Source organism: Bubalus bubalis, chromosome 24, assembly GCF_019923935.1.
Source record: "Bubalus bubalis isolate 160015118507 breed Murrah chromosome 24, NDDB_SH_1, whole genome shotgun sequence".
In the NCBI taxonomy this organism is placed as follows: domain Eukaryota; kingdom Metazoa; phylum Chordata; class Mammalia; order Artiodactyla; family Bovidae; genus Bubalus; species Bubalus bubalis.
In genome coordinates this window covers 1,127,677-1,146,873 of record NC_059180.1, presented here as the reverse complement: position 1 = coordinate 1,146,873, position 19,197 = coordinate 1,127,677, and the positions used below count along the sequence as shown (strand labels likewise).

The 19,197-nt window shown below is 53.0% G+C and overlaps 1 protein-coding gene across 3 annotated transcripts in view; it reads left to right on the top strand.

The window, feature by feature from the left end:
* The window catches only part of MAD1L1 (mitotic arrest deficient 1 like 1), a 240,635-nt gene that overhangs the window by 156,180 nt on the left and 65,258 nt on the right, over window positions 1–19,197 (top strand). For all 3 annotated transcript variants that reach the window (XM_044935777.2, XM_006046003.4, XM_044935778.2), the window contains one exon: window positions 7,563–7,651. In XM_044935777.2, the coding sequence (XP_044791712.1) occupies window positions 7,563–7,651 (89 nt within the window). The remainder of the gene's footprint in view (window positions 1–7,562; window positions 7,652–19,197) is intronic.

The following is a 19,197-nucleotide window of genomic DNA, read 5'->3' as shown; positions in this document are numbered from 1 at the left end:
GGCCCCAGTGGCGCACCCTGTCAAATTAAACTGAAGGTCACAGGCTCTGTCTAAAGGTCGTGCTGTACTAGCGAGCTCGCCTTGAGGACCCTTAGCGTCCAGTCTCCTCGAGGAGAGGGAGGGGCTGTGTCCCAGTGGGTCCAGGGCGGGGCAGCGCTCTGCTGGGGTGGTGATGCCTGCGGGGTGTCTGCCCGGCGCCCGCGGACCCTGAGACGCCAGCCTGGCTGCAGGGAGCAGGCCTGTCTCTCTCGTCCTTCCTTGTGTTCACTCCTCGGCCCCGGGGGCTGGTCGGTTTGCTGGGTCCTCAGGGGCCCCTCCTCCCTGCCCCCCGCGCACCCCATGGCCTCTGGCTTCCCGGCCTCCCCACGCTCCTGTCTCTGCGCCTCCTCCAGCTTGTGCTGCATCCTGGATGCTCCCAGGCTGTGAGCTGGGCCGGCCTCAGGGCCCACCTCTATGGGATCCTGCGCGTTGCTGCCCACTGGTCAGTGTTTGTTCCTGGGGAGGCTTAGTCCCACCCAGGCCCTCCATCTGTGACAGAAGCACCGTCTCCGGCTCTGGTGGGAGGAGGCGCGGAAGGCAGGGCCGCCCCCAGGTTCTGGGCCTCGGGGCGACGCCGGGCCAGGTGGAGAGGCACAGGGGTGTGTGCACTCAGTGACCCGCTCCCTGTCCCGGGGTGGAGCGCGGGGCGAGGCAGGGGCAGGTCTCCAGGGACCGGCTTGGAGCTGGAGTTGCAGGCAGTCCCTGCCAGACAGCCTGGCCGCCTGGGGCCCTGTCCGTCCCCGGGCTCTTCCAGAAGGGCCTGTCCGGGCCTGTCCTTGCCGACCTCCCTGGAGCGCCAGGCGCCTCTTGGAGAAGAGGGCAGTGTGTTGCTGCGTCAGAGTCGCCCCACAGAGGCTCCGCTGTCAGCGCCTGCGCAGGCCGGGCCCCACGTGTTTCCTGGGAGCCCCGTGCTCTGTGCCCCGGCCCCACCCCCGCCCCCGGGGCTGCTGTGTGCTGCTCCTGCTCTGTCGGGACCTCTCCCCTGGAGCCTCCTGTGACCCGACCCTGCTGCAGAAGACGCGGAGCTGGCTGGAGGGGCCGTTGAGCCAGGCGTCCTGAGCAGCACGAAGGCCTTCACCTCGGCCAGTCCCGGGGTGTTCCCCAGGGATGCAGCTGAGCAGGAGGGTGAGTCTGGCCCTGGCCGTTTCACCAGACCCCCAGGCGAGGCTGGCTTGCGAGACCCAGCGCCCTCTGGTAGCACGGGCTTCCCTGGTGGTCCCCTGGTTGAGACTCACCTGGCAGTGCAGGAAACACGGGTCCGTCCTGGTGTGGGGAGATGTCATGGGCCGTGCAGCCGCGGCTGCTGAGCCGTTGCTCCCTGGAGCCCGTAGCCCACGACGAGAGAAGCCTCCAAGTGAGAAGCCCGTGCACAGCAACTGGAGGAAGCCTGCATGCAGCAAAGAAGACCCACCCAGCCAAAAAGAGAAAATAAAATTTTTTAAAACTTAAAAAAATCCAAATAGAACTAGGACAAATAGCTTTCCTCAGATCACACTGTGATGAAATTTGAATTTAAAAGCACAACCGAAAAAAGAAATAGCGCCTAATTCTTGAAAGAAAAAATGTAATAGAACAAGAGACTTGGCCTTCATTCTTGGGTCATAAAATTGAGAAAACAGTCTTCATGGGAACTCTTCCCTTCAGAGCCTGTGGGAAACAGCCAGACCAGCGCTGAGAAGAAAAGTTACAGGTTTAAATATTTATGTTATTGAACAAGAAAGAGTGAATATGTATGGATTAAACACTCAGTCTAAGAACTTGGAAGAGGAAGACAGGATTAACCTTAGCAAAGGAGAAGTACGAATTTGTAAAGATCAAAGCAGAAGTTAATGAGAAAGTGAAAAATGGTAGAAATAACAAATAAATCCAAATGCCTGTGCTTTGAAAACAAACCAGTAAAACATTAATTATTCACAATCCTAGTGAAAAATTAATAGAAACCATCACCACCCAAACTAAGAAATAAGAGTAGTTAGCTTGGAGTTGCTGACTGGGCTGGGGCGGGTGAGGAGAGCATGTCCTGGGCGCCAAAGGCTCCGGTCTGACCTGGACGAGGCTCCCCGTGTGCAGCCACACAGAGCCCTGGAGCCGGACACACAGGGTGAGCACTGCCCTGCACGCCAGCCTCCCCGCAGGTGAGGAGGACAGCCGGAAGCACGTGTCCGAGAGAACCCTGGAGAGAGAATCACGAGGCCCAGGAGTCCGTAAAAAGCTAGGAATTATGTCACAACTCTGTTTAAAGTGAAAACCTGAAAGAGATGAATCATTTTCTACGAAAACATAACCCATAAATACTGACTCCAGAAGAGAGAAATTTCAAACAGACCAGTTACTCAGTTCAGTTCAGTCGCTCAGTCGTGTCCGACTCTTTGCGACCCCATGAATCGCAGCACGCCAGGCCTCCCTGTCCATCATCAACTCCTGGAGTTCACTCAGACTCACATCCATCGAGTCAGTGATGCCATCCAGCCATCTCATCCTCTGTCGTCCCCTTCTCCTCATGCCCCCAATCCCTCCCAGCATCAGAGTCTTTTCCAATGAGTCAACTCTTTGCATGAGGTGGCCAAAGTACTGGAGTTTCAGCCTTAGCATCATTCCTTCCAAAGAACACCCAGGGCTGATCTCCTTCAGAATGGACTGGTTGGATCTCCTTGCAGTCCAAGGGACTCTCAAGAGTCTTCTCCAACACCACAGTTCAAAAGCATCAATTCTTCAACGCTCAGCCTTCTTCCCAGTCCAACTCTCACATCCATACATGACCATAGGAAAAACCATATCCTTGACTAGACGGACCTTTGTTGGCAAAGTAATGTCTCTGCTTTTGAATATGCTATCTAGGTTGGTCATAACTTTCCTTCCAAGGAGTAAGCGTCTTTTAATTTCATGGCTGCAGTCACCATCTGCAGAAGAAATGGAGTAGCCACCATGGCCAACAAAAGAGTCCGAAATGCAGTACTTGGATGCAATCTCAAAAACGACAGAATGATCTCTGTTCATTTCCAAGGCAAACCATTCAATATCACAGTAATCCAAGTCTATGCCCCCACCAGTAACACTGAAGAAGCTGAAGTTGAACGGTTCTATGAAGACCTACAAGACCTTTTAGAACTAACACCCAAAAAAGATGTCCTTTTCATTATAGGGGACTGGAATGCAAAAGTAGGAAGTCAAGAAACACCTGGAGTAACAGGCAAATTTGGCCTTGGAGTACAGAATGAAGCAGGGCAAAGGCTAATAGAGTTCTGCCAAGAGAACGCACTGGTCATAGCAAACACCCTCTTCCGACAACACAGAGAAGACTCTACACATGGACATCACCATATGGTCAACACCGAAATCAGACTGATTATATTCTTTGCAGCCAAAGGTGGAGAAGCTCTATACAGTCGACAACAAAAAAAAGACCAGTTACTACCAACTTGTAACAAACAAACAAACAAACGGCCACCTCTGTCACCCCGCCAGCAAACAGGAAGAGACGGAAAGGCATGAGACTGAGTGTGAGCCCCAGGGAAATCCCGCTGCAGCTCCAGTGCCATCCACACTACACAGGCTGCCCAGGCACAGGGCAGGGAAGCTTGGGTCGTATGGACGCCAATTCTGCAGGGGCCCACCTGTGCCGTGTGCGTCCACACGTGTCGGGACGCGATGTGCGCAGGGTTTCTCCAGGACAGGCTGCCGCTCCAATCCTGGGCTGTCAGCTCACAGGGTGTCTGGTCCGTATTTGCCAAAAACTTGCTTGAGTTTTGAGTCCAACAGTCAGACTTAAGATCCCTTAATAACATACGGGTAATTTCTCAGCACAAATGTATTCATTTCAAGCGAAAACCAACATGCTCGCTGTAAATAGGAAGATGCTAGATTAGTTCTACCGAAGCCACAAAGCAGTTAGCAGTGTCCAGTGTTAGAGCCGTAGCCTGGTGATCTGGAGATTGCAATGGTCACTATTGGACAGGAAGAGACGCAGGACCGGTGCTGGAGAGGAGCAGGGACGCGGCCAGGGCGAGATGGTCGGCCAGCAGGCCTCGCAGCCCCCTTGAGACGCCACGAGGCAGTGGGCGGCAGAGCCAACACAGAGAAACTTGACAGAGCCTGTATCTACAGATGACAAGTCAGACGATGAGGAAAACCCTCCCTCCTACTCCAGCAGCAGTAAGACATGGGCGGACGCAGGAGCCGCGGGTCCTGACGGACAAGCCGGCTCCGCCCTCGGCCGAGCCCTGGGACATGCCCCAGGTTCCTGAGAACTGGCGGTTTGGGCTCTTTTTTTAAATTATGGGGTGGGAGGGGCAGGAGAGAGAGGGCCCGGGATTCTTGTCGACAGGATGTTGGAAGCTGACCTGATTACAGACAGGATGGCTGGGCCCTGCCCTGAAGCCCAGCAGGACCCATGGGGCCTTCCCCGCCTCTCGTCTGTGAAAGACCTTTACCTCCCAGGCTGTTCCCCAGTTCCAAAGAGCAAATTTAATCAGAAAAGCAAGAAAACGCAGAAACAGAGGGAAACAGTCAAGCAAGCCGGGACAGTAGTGAGTTGGCTCTAGCATGAAGCACAGGGCCTTCAGTTCCCCCTCGAGGCAGTGGGTAACTCCCTGGCCTGTGGGCTTGCTGGTCTTGCAGATGCTGAGACGCCTGCCAGCTTGAAGGCGTTCACTAGGGGCTGGCCCCCTGCACGTGGGCCCAAGGCCAGGCCGATCCAGAAGGTTGATGGTATTGACGCCCAAAACACCCGCCAGTTACCTCCTCACAGCAGAGCAGAAGAATGCCCGCAGGCCGCTCAGACACCCACAGCTCTCGCCGCAATCTTGTCTTTAAAAGCCCTCCCTGAAAGCCGCTGGGGGTTCGGGGCCTTGGGCTTGAGCAGCCCAAGCTCCTCGCCCGCCCTGGGCTGGGCACCCTGCAGTGAACACTCGGGTCACCGCAGCCTGTGAGCGACTGATTGGCGTGCGTTGTGCGGTGACAACGTCAGATGGGACTGCAGGTGGACTTGCAGCTCTGGGACTCGGCCTGCGGGGTCAGCTCATGCCCAGGGGACTGGCGTGTCTGAGCCGCCGGACGGGAAGCAGGTCAGACGTTGGTTGGCAGGAGGGTGGCCATCAGGGGCGGTTCCGGGAGCCGTGACGGTGAACTGGGCACTCTGTGTGCGGATCTGGAAATGTCTCCAAGTGTACTACATGAAAAAAATTAACGTACAGAACAAGGTTAGAATACATACAGAATAACGTTTTTATGGAACGTCAGCCTTGTAACTGGTAAATGCGTGAGCTGAGCCTGGGGGCTGCAGGCTGGGAGAGGAGCCAGGCAAGGCTGGAGGGAGGCTTCTCCACTTCACCGGTCTGAGTGCGATTCCTGAGGCTGCAAAGTGCCCGCGGGTTCCAGGACGAGGTGTGTAGTCCTCTGGCAGGGCCTGGCACCAGGGCTGTGGGTCTCCAGGAGAGACCACCACCGTGCCCTGCTGCCGGATCAGCCCACGCCTGCATGGAACAGGGACCAACCCGGACCACCTGCCGGGCCCATGTTCCCCCAGGGGAGACCCTTCCAGGTCCAGGGAAGTTCGTGTCCGCTGGTCTGTTTGATCGTGACTGTGAAGGTGGACACAGTGAGGAGGGCTCCTGGGCGACCACCACTGGCCGCTAGGTAGGAGGTGTGGGTGGCATGAGAGAGGCGGGACTGGGCGCTTGGGGCCAGCAGCGCACGGATAGCTCGGTTCCCAGGAGGAGCTTTGTCCAAGGCTCCAGCTTCTGAGTGGAGGCCTGGGGCCCCTAGACACGGTGGACGCCGCTGCTCCTGAACACGGCCGGGTTCTGCTCTGCTCGTGAGACCACGTGGCGCAGACATCACTGGTGCCGGCTAGTGAGTGCGGCCATCGCCCTGACCAAGGGGCCCCGCCAAGGGCGCCTGCCACCTCTGGGGCGTGCAGCTAGCGTGGCGGGCGCTGGGCCGTGTCCTTCAGCGCCAGGAGAGGCGGAGGAGGTGGGTGTGGGCCTGCGTGCAACTCAGTTCCGCCGAGGCTGTTCTGGGAGCTGGTCCCCAGGGTGTTTGTGCTTGGTCTGCGCTCCGGCGGGCAGGCTCAGGTCTCCCAGGCCCGCTGGCCCATTTAGGGGCAGGGTCTCCTACAGGGACCTGACGGCTGATCGGGGCGTCACACGACTGCGTGTCTGGGGCCCAGGCATCCCTCAAGTCAGGTCGCCCAAGGAGGCCCTCGCCCCGCCCAAGGACGGGCCTGGAGGCAGTGCAGCGGGCGTCAGCCCGGCCACAGATCCCGCGCTGGGGACGCCGCCTCACTCCCAGCCGGGGCCTGTGGCTGGTGTGGACCCCACGAGGAGCCTTCCCGGCATCCCCTGTCCCCTCGGGGGCTCGGCAGGGAACTAAACGGGGTTAAGGTCCTCCCTGGGCGTCAGGACAGCCAGACCAGCAGGAGTCCCTGGGTCGGGCAGCGGGCCAAGAAGGGAGAATGCCGATGGCCGATGCAGGCCAGGAACAGCCGAGCTGGGTGACAGTGACCCGCACGCGGGGGACCAGGCTGGCTGGGGTCAGGGATGGCAGGCCCTGGGGGTGGGCTGGAGAACGGCTGGAGGCCAGTGTGGGGACAGTGGTCCTGCGCCCGCGGCCGGCCGCCTGGCCTGGGGCGTCCTTCCGCCCACTGTGTCCCATCGGGGCCCTCAGAGCCCAGGGCAGCTCTGGCCGGACGCACCATGGCTGGGGTCCGCCCCGCCCCACGGGACCACCCACCCCGCCCCTTTCCCCCTCGGATCCGCGGCTGGGTCTCCGCCCTGCTCTTCTCCAGCCTCATCTTGCCCCCCGCCCCCACCACTTGTTACAGCAGCTCACTTCCTCGTTGCCTTCCGCACGGTCTGTGCAACTTGACATCCTGTTGAGGACGCTGACGTCCAAAATAAATAACGGATCAGGACTATCAGAACCGATCAGAGCGCTGCCATGCTGGAATACGTTCTTTCCAGCTGCTGGGTCCCCTGGCCCCAGATTCTGACGCTTCCCCTCAACGTGACTGTGTCTCCCTCCATAGCTGTTGCGGAGACAAAAACTAAAACACCGAAGCTGTGTTTGCGGGAGGCCTGGCGGAAGACGGGAGCCCTGGCGGCAGACGGGAGCCCAGGGAGGAGGGTCTCCTCACCTGCCCCCAACAGGGAAGTGGCTGCGCCCCCGGGCTCCTGGGGCCGGTGGTCCAGGCTGACCTCTCGCCCGTATCTCCCGGGCCCCTGGTCCAGGCTGACCTCTCGCCTGTGTCTCCCGGCCTGTGGTCCAGGCTGACCTCTCACCCGTGTCTCCCAGGCCCCTGGTCCAGGCTGACCTCTCGCCTGTGTCTCCCGGCCTGTGGTCCAGGCTGACCTCTCGCCTGTGTCTCCCGGGCCCCGGGTCCAGGCTAACCTCTCGCCTGTGTCTCCCGGCCTGTGGTCCAGGCTGACCCCCACCCGTGTCTCCCGGCCTGTGGTCCAGGCTGACTTCTCACCCGTGTCTCCCGGGCCCCTGGTGCAGGCTGACCTCTTGCCCATGTCTCCTCACAGCTGGAGATGGAGCTGAAGATACTGAAGTCACAGGCGGGCCCGGCTGAGCAGAGCTTCCTGTTCTCCAGGGAGGAGGTGAGCTCACTCAGGTGCGTCCTGCCCTCCTGCCCTGTGCCCACCCCCCCTCTGTCTGGCCCCCCTGTGCCCACCCCCACTGTGCCCAGCCCCCCTGTGCCCACCCTGCTGTGCTGTCTTCACAAGTCTCCCCTCTCCACCCCCGCACCGGGTTGGCCGTTGCTCAGCGGTCTGGTCTCCTCCTGCCCCAAGCCTGGCAGACAGCAGGGTGCCCCGCATGGCACTTTCTGCAGGGACCTGACTCTGCTTCACCCACGGGCGTGCACACGTAATGACAGGAGGTGTCTCCTGCCTCTCCTACCTCAGAGGAGGGCACATCTACAGAGGGACGCAGACCCTCAGCCACCACCCACAACCCAGGAAGAAGCAGAACCCGCCCCCGCGGGCCTGGGCCTGGTGTGTGAACCACGGCGAGGGTGAGGCTGCCCCTGGACCCTGGTGCCCACCGGCTGAGGGCTCGGTCTGGAGGAGAGCCATTACGGGAGCCCTGCATTTGATCAAGGAGGCTTTTGCAGCCCCATGCCCCTCCCGACCAGGGCCGCTCCTTCAGGAGGAAGCCCACTCACCGGTCAGAGGCCTCCTCTGCCTGCTTGCAGACACCCCCGGGAGCACAGCTCCTGCAGCCATGTTTGGGCCCCAGGCCTGCTGTGCCCCTGCTGCCCAGCTGCAGGAACTGGGGGGCGTCCTAGCCGGGGCTGTGCCCAGCTGCCACTCCTGTGCTGATCCTGCGGCGGGCGGGAGGGGCGGCCTCCCCCAGAGCAGAGCCTCTGGGCCCGGGGTCCTCGCCTGCCCCGCGCTACTCTCCGGAGGACCGAGGGCCGTCTGCTGTCCAGGGTCCTGAACACAGCCGTGTGTCTGGTGCTGGACGGTCGGTGGCCTTTCGGTCTGGCGTCTCACACTCTCCAGCTCTTGGAAAGTCCCTTCAATTATTCATTGGTCATTTTTCCTCTTCCGTTTTCTCTGGTTTCTTTCTGAAGCTGTTACTCAGATGTTGAACTTTCTGGATGCTTTCTGTTATAAAAACACTTTTGATCCTGTTTTCTATCATTGGGCTTTACTTTCTATAAAATGTTCTCAAGTTATCAGCCCATTCATTCTTTATTTCTGCTGTTATACTCTTAAATTTCTTGAGGGTTTTTTTTTTTGGTAGCGTTGTTCTTTGAGTATTCCCTCATGTAAAATGTGTTCACTAGCTCTTTTCGTCATAATGGGACTTTCTGAAGTTTCCTTCAGTCCCTACCCCCTTCTGTTTACGCTGCTTTCTCTGTCAGCGTGGTGGCTGGGGGGAAGGCCTCCTGCCGATGCTGTGCCTGCGGTCCTGGCAGTCCTGGTGGTCTGCTCACAAGGAGGGGGGCACTGACCCCTCCCAGTCCCGCCTGGGCCCAATGGACTCTGCTGGTGGCTTCACTAGGTCTACCGTGGCCGTTTCACGGGGAACCCTCGTGTCTTCGGGGAAGAGCACTGTCTGGAGGTGGGCTGCCAGCTTCTGGGTGCAGAGCCGGGGCAGGACCAGGGTTTGGCGTTCGTGGACACGGGCCTTCAGTGCCCCGCCAGCCGGGGCAGCTTGGCCCTCCACCTGGTGTCTCTCTGCTCCGAGACCTGCTCTCTTCTCTCAAGAAAATGAATCTCGGGTCTTCAGCGGGGGGCGAGGTCTTGCAGCTTGGTGCTTGGCGTGTCCAGGATGCAGTAGAGCCCACCCTACCTGGAGTCGGGGCAAGACGACCATCGACAGACACCGGCGCCACAGCGACTCAGGCGGGGAACTGCCTGATGAGGGTTTTACAGCAGCAGCATAGGAACGCTTCTGCAAACAGTTACGCATCCTCTTTAAACAAGTGATAAATTTCAATAAAGAAATAAAAATCATCGGTTTTTTTTTTTTTTTTAAAGAACCAAATGTAAATTATACACCTGAAAAATATAATAACCAAAATACAAAACTCACCAGGTACACCCCACAGTAGACTGCCAGGCCAGTAGAAACCCCTCAGCAGAGCAGCTGGGAGACAGACTGAGTGCAAACAGGAGCAGAGCCTCGGGGACCCGTGGTCAGCAGACAGAGGGGCACCTCGCTTAGTTGGGGTCCCAGAGGGGAGAAGGGCATTGAGGCTGAGAAGACACCCTAAGAAGTATAACTGGCAGTTTCCCAAATCTGGTGAAGGGCATGAAACTACAGGTTTAAGAAGCTCAATGGACCCCTTACATCCTCAAACCCAAGAAACCCACACCGTGACATGTGCTGATCAACCTCCTGAAGATTAATCACAAAGGAAAAGTCTTGAAAGGAGCTGGAGAGAAACACTATTATCTGTGGGGACATGGATCTGAGCGGCAGCGAGTTTTTCATCTGAAACTGCAGAAGCCAGAGGAAGTGCACAACATTTTTCAAGTTCTGAGAGAAAAGAACTGTCAGCCAGCAAAAACATCCTTCAGGGATGAAAGAAAAATCAAGACACCCTGTGCCGAAGCAAAGCTCAGAGAATCTGTCACCAGCAGACTTGCCCTTAATGAACGTCAGAGGAAGCTTCCGGGCAGGAGGGGCACAGTGACATGGGAAAGCCTGGAAATTCAATGAGGAAAGGACAGTGGCACGGGCGAAAACGGGGAGAAGCGGCGGGGTAGCAGGCTGTCCTTGTGGTTCTGTGAGATCGTCCCCGAGGTGGAAGCCTGGAGCGTCCCGCGATGCTGGTGCTTGGCACACGTGTGGCAGCCTCGAGCCCACCTGATCCGACAGTGGGCAGCGGGTCTCAGCACTGGGAAGCCGCATCATGCATGCTCGTCTCCACGCTTCCAGCAACAGTAAAAAACACACAATGCCGTGTATCCAAAACGCTGCAGAATGAGATTCTAGAAGGTGGCCAAGGAACCCACAGGAAGGCAAAAGAAGGGAGACAGAGGGAATAGGGAGCATAAGTGAAGTGGCAGATGTGGTCATCGGGAGATCAAGCTACATTTAATGTGCACGACGTAAATGCACTCATTAGGAGGCAGATGGGCAGCATGGATCCACACACACAGCCCGGTTACATCTTATCTGCAGGGCTCACTTCAGCCGTGACAACACGGGTAGGTAGAGAGTAAAAGAACAAGAAATGGTGTGCGGGGCATGCATGAGTGTTTTTAAAGTAGGTGTGGCTTATGCCGATGGAACAATGTCAGGTAAAGTACAGCGGACCGAAAGGGACCCTGTATGAGGTTCTGTCTGCACAGAAGTGTAACTTCCAACTCACGGAGCCGAGTGATGGGCTGGGAGGAGGTGTGGGCAGATCCGCCTGTGCGGTCAGGGCCCGGCACAGTGCCCCCAGGAGCAGCAGGACTGGCCCGAAAGGCGGCAGAGACGCGGAAGGACTGAGCAGGGCCCGAGCGACATCCGTGGGAGGCACGGCGGGTGGACCGCACCCGGCTTGTGGGACAGCACGTCCTGGAGTCACCTTCGCCCCCCCATGTGTGCTGTGTCCAGAGGGAGCTTGATCCGGAAGTCAGTGCCAGGGGAACCCAGGGGAGTCTCCTGGCATTTGGAGATTAAACACTCTATTAAACAGCCCGTGTGTGAAAGAGGACGTCTCAAAGGAGAGACAGACAGCCAAGTGATGGTGAAAATAGACCTGTGAGTCTGTGGCTCGGGCAGTAGGAGAGCAGGCAGACGCCTGGTTTATAATTCAGTCTCCAGACCTTGGAAAAAGAAGGGCATAGGGAGCCCACAGCAAGCAGAAAGGAGGAACTTTTAAAGAGAAAATATAATGAAAGGAGAAAAACAGAAAATTACTGAGGCAAAAAGCCAGTTCTTGGAAAATGAATGCACCTCCAGCAAAGGTGACAAGTATAGACGAGGAGACGCAGAGCATCAGGACCTGGGAGCACGGGGAGCCTCTGCAGGCCCTCCAGCCTCTGGAGGATGTGGGCATGTTACGAGCAATTTATGCTCACAGAATCGTCAACTCGGGCACGATGGACCACTTTCTCAAAGTCCAGGGACTTGCACACCCCATCCAAGACGAGCTGGGTGATCTGTATCACCCTGTGTGTGCACGCACTCAGCCATACCTGATGCTCTGTGGCCCCAAGGACTGCAGCCCTCCAGGGTCCTCTGTCCATGGGATCTTCCAGAGAAGGATACTGGAGTGGGTTGCCATTTCCTCCTCCAGGGGATCTTCCCGACCCAGGGATTGAACTCTTGTCTCCTGTGTCGGCAGGTGGATTCTTTACCACTGAGCCACCTGGGAAGCCCCCCTGCATTGTCCTGCAAACCTTGAAAACTTGAATTCACGATTACAGTGCTTCCCCCAAAGGATGTTGCCAGGTCTGTGGGTTGCCTCTGGAGAACTGTAAATGCTGAGAGGATAAGCATCATCAGCTTTACACAGTCTGTTTAGACAGTGGAGGAGGAGGTGGCCCGGCTTGTGGGGGGCTCTCCAGAGGGACGTTGGTCAGCTCGTGGCGGTGGTGGCCGCGGGTATGTGCATGCGTGGCGGCACCTGTGTGGCCTGTGCTCCTTGTTACCGTTGACAGAGGCTCCGTGAAGAGGGCGTGGGCCTCCTCCCAAGTTTGTGCAGGTTCCTGTAATTCTTTCCTGAGGAGTGGGCGAAAGAGAGAGGCTCCACGCTGCTTTCAGAGGTGACTCCCCCTGACGCTGTTCCCGAGACCTTCTGGGCTGTTAGTGGTGGGAGCTTCCCGGCCTTTCCACGGCTGGCCCAGGGCTCGGCTCTTTTGTGTCGTTTACCATGTGCTTCTGTTTTCCAGCTTCTAAGGTTTTCTGGACGCTGTCGTTTCTGTCTTCTTCGTTTTTTCAGAAGTAGGCCTCACGAGAAGTCAGGAAGGCCTGTGCTCTCGCTTTAAAGGAATTTCGAGAGAGGTTGCACTTAAGTGTAAATGTAGACGCCACCATCTTCACCTGAAGTCTGGCGATGTTTCTGTGCATAAGCGCTTTACACACAGTGGAGCCCCCACCATGTGAGCCCTGCCTCTCCCTCGGCCCTGTGGCGCTGTCTGCGAACACGGACGCTTAGTTTGTCTCATCCTACAGTTGACTGCTCCGCTGTTGCAACTTGAGTTATTTCATGTTTTCAGCCGCTGAGAACAAGCTGTGATGAATATCTCCGCATGAACCATTGCCTGTGTTTTTACATAGACACATGCGTGTTTTCTGGGTCCCCGAAATCCGATGGTACTTCCATGTAGGATTCCGATGCATTACGCTTTTGAAACCAAGACACCCCCCCCCCCCCGCCCCCATCAGCAGCTCTCGTAATCATTGCACCAAAACCGCTGACGTGCACCCCGTGCTTTCTGTGGGTCAGGCTCTGCACCCCAAGCTTTCCCTTCAGTGCCAGCCCTGAGGGATTTTCAAGGCCCGTGTCATCAAGGCGTACTCCACATACGACAGGCTGTGTCCCTTGTAATTCCCAGTGTCGTGGGCAGCCAGGATGGGGCTGTGGGCCTTGTCCCCCAGAGAGCAGATCTCGGACAGCATGTTGTCTTTGGTGAGGCTTAAAACAATGATTGGACTTCCCTGGTTGCTTAGTGGTGAAGAGCCCTCCAGCCAATGCAGGAGACACGGGTCCGATCCCTGAGTCAGGAAGATCCCCTGGAGAAGGGAATGGCAACCCACTCCAGTATCTTGCCTGGAAAAATCCCACAGACAGAGGAGCCTGGTGGGCTACAGTCCATGGAGTCGCAGAGTCAGACATGACTGAGCAGCACGCATGAAAACAGTGACTAAAGTGAAAGCAGGTCTGTGGGCAGGAATCCCTCAGCAGAAATGGAGTGGCCACCATGGCCAACAAAAGAGTCCGAAATGTAGTACTTGGATGCAATCTAAAAAACCACAGAATGATCTCTGTTCATTTCCAAGGCAAACCATTCAGTATCACAGTAACCCAAGTCTATGCCCCCACCAGTAACGCTGAAGAAGCTGAAGTTGAACGGTTCTATGAAGACCTACAAGACCTTTTAGAACTAACACCCAAAAAAGATGTCCTTTTCATTATAGGGGACTGGAATGCAAAAGTAGGAAGTCAAGAAACACCTGGAGTAACAGGCAAATTTGGCCTTGGAATACGGAATGAAGCAGGGCAAAGAATAATAGAGTTTTGCCAAGAAAATGCACTGGTCGTAACAAACACCCTCTTCCAACAACACAAGACAAGACTCTATACATGGACATCACCAGATGGTCAACACCGAAATCAGATGGATTATACTCTTTGCAGCCAAAGATGGAAAAGCTCTATACAGTCAGCAAAAACAAGACCAGGAGCTGACTGTGGCTCAGACCATGAACTCCTGATTGCCAAATTCAGACTTAAATTGAAGAAAGTAGGGAAAACCACTAGACCATTCAGGTATGACCTAAATCAAATCCCTTATGATTATACAGTGGAAGTGAGAAACAGATTTAAGGGCCTAGATCTGATAGATAGAGTGCCTGATGAACTGTGGAATGAGGTTCGTGACATTGTACAGGAGACAGGGATCAAGACCACTCCCATGGGAAAGAAATGCAAAAAAGCAAAATGGCTGTCTGGGGAGGCCTTACAAATAGCTGTGAAAAGAAGAGAAGCGAAAAGCAAAGGAGAAAAGGAAAGATATAAGCATCTGAATGCAGAGTTCCAAAGAATAGCAAGAAGAGATAAGAAAGCTTTCTTCAGCGATCAATGCAAAGAAATAGAGGAAAACAACAGAATGCGAAAGACTAGAGATCTCTTCAAGAAAATCAGAGTTACCAAAGGAACATTTCATGCAAAGATGAGCTCGATAAAGGACAGAAATGGTATGGACCTAACAGAAACAGAAGATATTAATAAGAGATGGCAAGAATACACAGAACTGTACAAAAAAGATCTTCACGACCCAAATAATCACGATGGTGTGATCACTGACCTAGAGCCAGACATCCTGGAATGTGAGGTCAAGTGGGCCTTAGAACGCATCACTAGGAACAAAGCTAGTGGAGGTGATGGAATTCCAGTTGAGCTATTTCAAATCCTGAAAGATAATGCTGTGAAAGTGCAGCACTCAATATGCCAGCAATTTTGGAAAACTCAGCAGTGGCCACAGGACTGGAAAAGGTCAGTTTTCATTCCAATCCCAAAGAAAGGCAATGCCAAAGAATGCTCAAACTACCGCACAATTGTACTCATCTCACATGCTAGTAAAGTAATGCTCAAAATTCTCCAAGCCAGGCTTCAGCAATATGTGAACCGTGAACTTCCTGATGTTCAACCTGGTTTTAGAAAAGGCAGAGGAACCAGAGATCAAATTGCCAACATCTGCTGGATCATAGAAAAAGCAAGAGAGTTCCAGAAAAACATCTATTTCTGCTTTATTGACTATGCCAAAGCCTTTGACAGTGTGGATCACAATAAACTGTGGAAAATTCTTCAAGAGATGGGAATACCAGACCACCTGACCTACCTCTTGAGAAATTTGTATGCAGGTCAGGAAGCAACAGTTAGAACTGGACATGGAACAACAGACTGGTTCCAAATAGGAAAAGGAGTTTGTCAAGGCTGTATATTGTCACCCAGTTTATTTAACTTATATGCAGAGTACATCATGAGAAACGCTGGGCTGGAAGAAGCACAAGCTGGAATCAAGATTGCCGGGAGAAATATCAATCACCTCAGATATGCAGATGACACCACCCTTATGGCAGAAAGTGAAGAGGAACTCAAAAGCCTCTTGATGAAAGTGAAAGTGGAGAGTGAAAAAGTTGGCTTAAAGCTCAACAGTCAGAAAACGAAGATCATGGCATCTGGTCCCACCACTTCATGGGAAATAGATGGGGAAACAGTGGAAACAGTGTCAGACTGTATTTTTCTGGGCTACAGATGGTGACTGCAGCCATGAAATTAAAAGACGCTTACTCCTTGGAAGGAAAGTTATGACCAACCTAGAGAGCATATTGAAGAGCAGAGACATTACTTTGCCAACAAAGGTTCGTCTAGTCAAGGCTATGGTTTTTCCTATGGTCATGTATGGATGTGAGAGTTGGACTGTGAAGAAGGCTGAGCGCCGAAGAATTGATGCTTTTGAACTGTGGTGTTGGAGAAGACTCTTGAGAGTCCCTTGGACTGCAAGGAGATCCAACCAGTCCATTCTGAAGGAGATCAGCCCTGGGATTTGTTTGGAAGGAATGATGCTAAAGCTGAAACTCCAGTACTTCGGCCACCTCATGCGAAGAGTTGATTCATTGGAAAAGACCATGATGCTGGGAGGGACTGGGGGCACGAGGAGAAGGGGACGACAGAGGATGAGATGGCTGGATGGCATCACTGACTCGATGGACGTGAGTCTCAGTGAACTCCGGGAGTCGGTGATGGACAGGGAGGCCTGGCGTGCTGCGATTCATGGGGTCGCAGGGAGTCGGACACGACTGAGCGACTGATCTGATCTGATCTGATCTGAGTCTGCTTTTGCTTATCACCATGTTCCTTCAGATGTGAAGAATGTCAGTAATCAAATACTCCTCTTCCACCCACCCACCCCCATCAGAGACCACAGTCACACTTGACAGATAAGTGCCCCTGCTTGTAATCACCATCACGATAAGCTACAGAATATATACTAGGAGAGTTGCTATCTTTTAGCTGTTTTGGTTCAGTTGCTTAGTCGTGTCCGACTCTGCAACCCATGATCTGCAGCATGCCAGGCTTCCCTGTCCTTCACCATCTCCTGGAGTTTGCTCAAACTCTTTGTCCATCGAGTCAGTGATGCCATCCAGCCATCTCATCCTCTGTCACCCCCTTCTCCTCCTGCCCTCAATCTTTCCCAGCATCAGAATCTTTTCCAGTGAGTCGGCTCTTCTCATCAGGTGGCCAAAGTGTTGGAGCTTCAATTTCAGCATCAGTCTTTCCAACGAGTATTTGGAAAAAGACAAATTGTCTTTTTCTTGGTGTACAGTCCCAGGCATTTCAATTACTTGCCCCTTGATTGGAGCACAAACTGATGCGGTCACTTCAAAGCCCCCTCCTGCTGCCAGCTTATGTCGCCCTGCACACCCTGCTCAGCCTCTGATCTGTTCTCTTCCCCACAGTTCCCTTTCTTTCTCAGTAATGTCCTATACATGCACTCCTACAGTTTCACTCTTTTGAGACCAGTGTCTTTCACTTAGTGTAAGTGAAAATCCTCCATGGTGTTGTCGCCATGAAGGCCCTTATTTCTGGTTACTGTAGCTTTCTACCAAGTTTGGAAATCAGGAAGTAAAAGTTTTTCCAGTTTGTTCTTTTCCAAGGTTGTTTCAACTCATCTGACGTCTTAACCATTTTAAGTCTTCCTATCCATGAACATGGAATATCTCGCCATCTATTTAGTTTTTCTGTAATTTCTTTCAGCAATCTTTTGCAGTTTTCAGTATACAAATCTTTTACGTCCCTGGGTAAATTAAAACCTCAGTAGTTTGTTCTCTTTGATGCTCTTGTAAATGGACTGATTTTGTTAAATTCCTTTTTTACAGATTTTTCATTGCTATTGTTTAGAAATATGGCTGATTTTTATCTATATTGAAACATATTAGTCACTTCAGCCAAAGATTTGTTCATTTTGTTGATCTTTTCAAATAACCAGCTTTTGGTTTTGTTGATTTTCTTACTGTTTTTCTGTTTTCTGTGTCGTTTATCTCTGTTCTAGTCTGTATTATTTTCTTCCTTCTAGCTTTGAGTTCAATTTGCTCTTCTAGTTTCTTTCTAGTTTCTTAAGATGTATACTCATGTTATTGATTTGAGATCCTCCTCTTCCCTGGTGGCTCAGACAGTGAAGAATCTGCCTGCAATGTGGGAGACCTGGGTTCAATCCCAGGGTCGGGAAGATCCCCTGGAGAAGGGAACGGGTACCCACTCGAGTATTCCGGCCTGGAGAATCCTGTGGACAGAGGAGCCTGGCCTGCAGTCCATGGGGCTGCAAAGAACAGGACACGACTGAGTGACTTTCTTTTCAAATGTGGGCGTTTAAGGCTGTAAACTCCCCGGGAGCCTGGCTTTCATTGCTGTCTTATGTTTCCATTTTATTTTCTCATTTCTTCTCTGATCTGTTGCTTAAGTCTGTTGTTTAGTTTTCACATATTTGTTTTCCAGTTTTTGTTCTATTATTGGGCTTTATTTTCATCTCACGGAGTTAATTCCATTAGATCAATAGATTTAGCTTACTGAGACTTGTTTTGCAGCCTGACACGTGCTCTTTTCTGGAGAACGCCCACGTGCACTTGGCCAGAGCGTGTCCTCTGCTGTTGGTCTGAGTCACGGGCTCCCAAGCGCTCTGCTTCCTGCGGTAGTTGCTCCTTTTTATAACTAGGTAGCAGTCCACTGATGGAAACCACAACTTAAACAAATGCGACCCTTCACTTCCTGAGGGATGTCTGCGTTGTTTCCAGCTCGGGGCAGTTATGACTGGAACTGCTGTAAACATTTGTGTGCAGGTTGTGTAGGGGCAATGGTTTCCATTTCTCTAGGGTGGATAGGAGAAGGCGATGGCACCCCACTCCAGTGTTCTTGCCTGGAGAATCCCAGGGACAGGGGAGCCTGGTGGGCTGCCGTCTGTGGGGTCGCACAGAGTCGGACATGACTGAAGTGACTTAGCAGCAGCAGCAGCAGCAGGGTAGATACCCCAGAGTGGAGTTTCTAAGTAATGTGTTCAGTGTGTGTTTGGCTTTGGAAAATAGTTTGATGGTTGTTTAAACAGAACTGTGTGAGAATTTGGGTTCTTCTGTGTCAGCACTTGGTATTGTCAACATTCTTATTTTATTTAGCCCTTCTGCTGGGTGTGTAATACTGCATACCATGGCTGTCTCACCATGGCTTTTTACGTGTATTTCCCAAATGGCTAATGATGTTGAACATATTTTCATTAGTTGCAACCTGCTTAACCTTTTTGGTGAGATATCTGTTTAAATATTTAGTTTTCTTGTTGCTGTTGTTTTTTTTGACTTATTGTTGAATTTTGCAATTTCTTTATTTATAGTGGATATGTTTGTCAAATATGTGATTTGCAAATATTTTCTTTTAGTCTGTAGCCTGTTTTTTTGAGTCTGAAAACTTCTTGCTTAGCCTTGCGTATCAAAGATGCTCTCCTATGTTTATTTCTTAAAATTTTATGATTCCACATTTTATATTTAAGCTTCTGACCCATGTTCAGTTGAAGTCTGTGTAAGACATGAGGTTTAGGTGAAGATTTATTTTTGCCTAAAGATGTTTAATTGCTTGCAGACAATCTATGGCAAAGGCTGTCCTTCCTTCACTGAATTGCTTTTATGCATTTGTCACAAGTCAGTTGGGCATATCTCTCTCTTCCCTGGACTCTCTGCTTCGCTGCATTGATCCCAGGGTTTATCTCATCAGCACTATCTTGATTACTGGTGGCCTTGGGGTAAGTTAAAATCTGCCAGAGTGACTTCTCTGATTTCATGCTTCTTCAAAGTTGTTTTAGCTGTTCTAGTTCCTTTGACTTTCTGTATAAATTTTAAAGTTGGTTTGTCTAGATCTACCCTCCCCGCCCCCCCAAAAAAAAAAATCCTGCTGGGTTTTATTGGCTTTGTGTTAAGTCTGGGTGTCATTTGGGAAGAATTGAC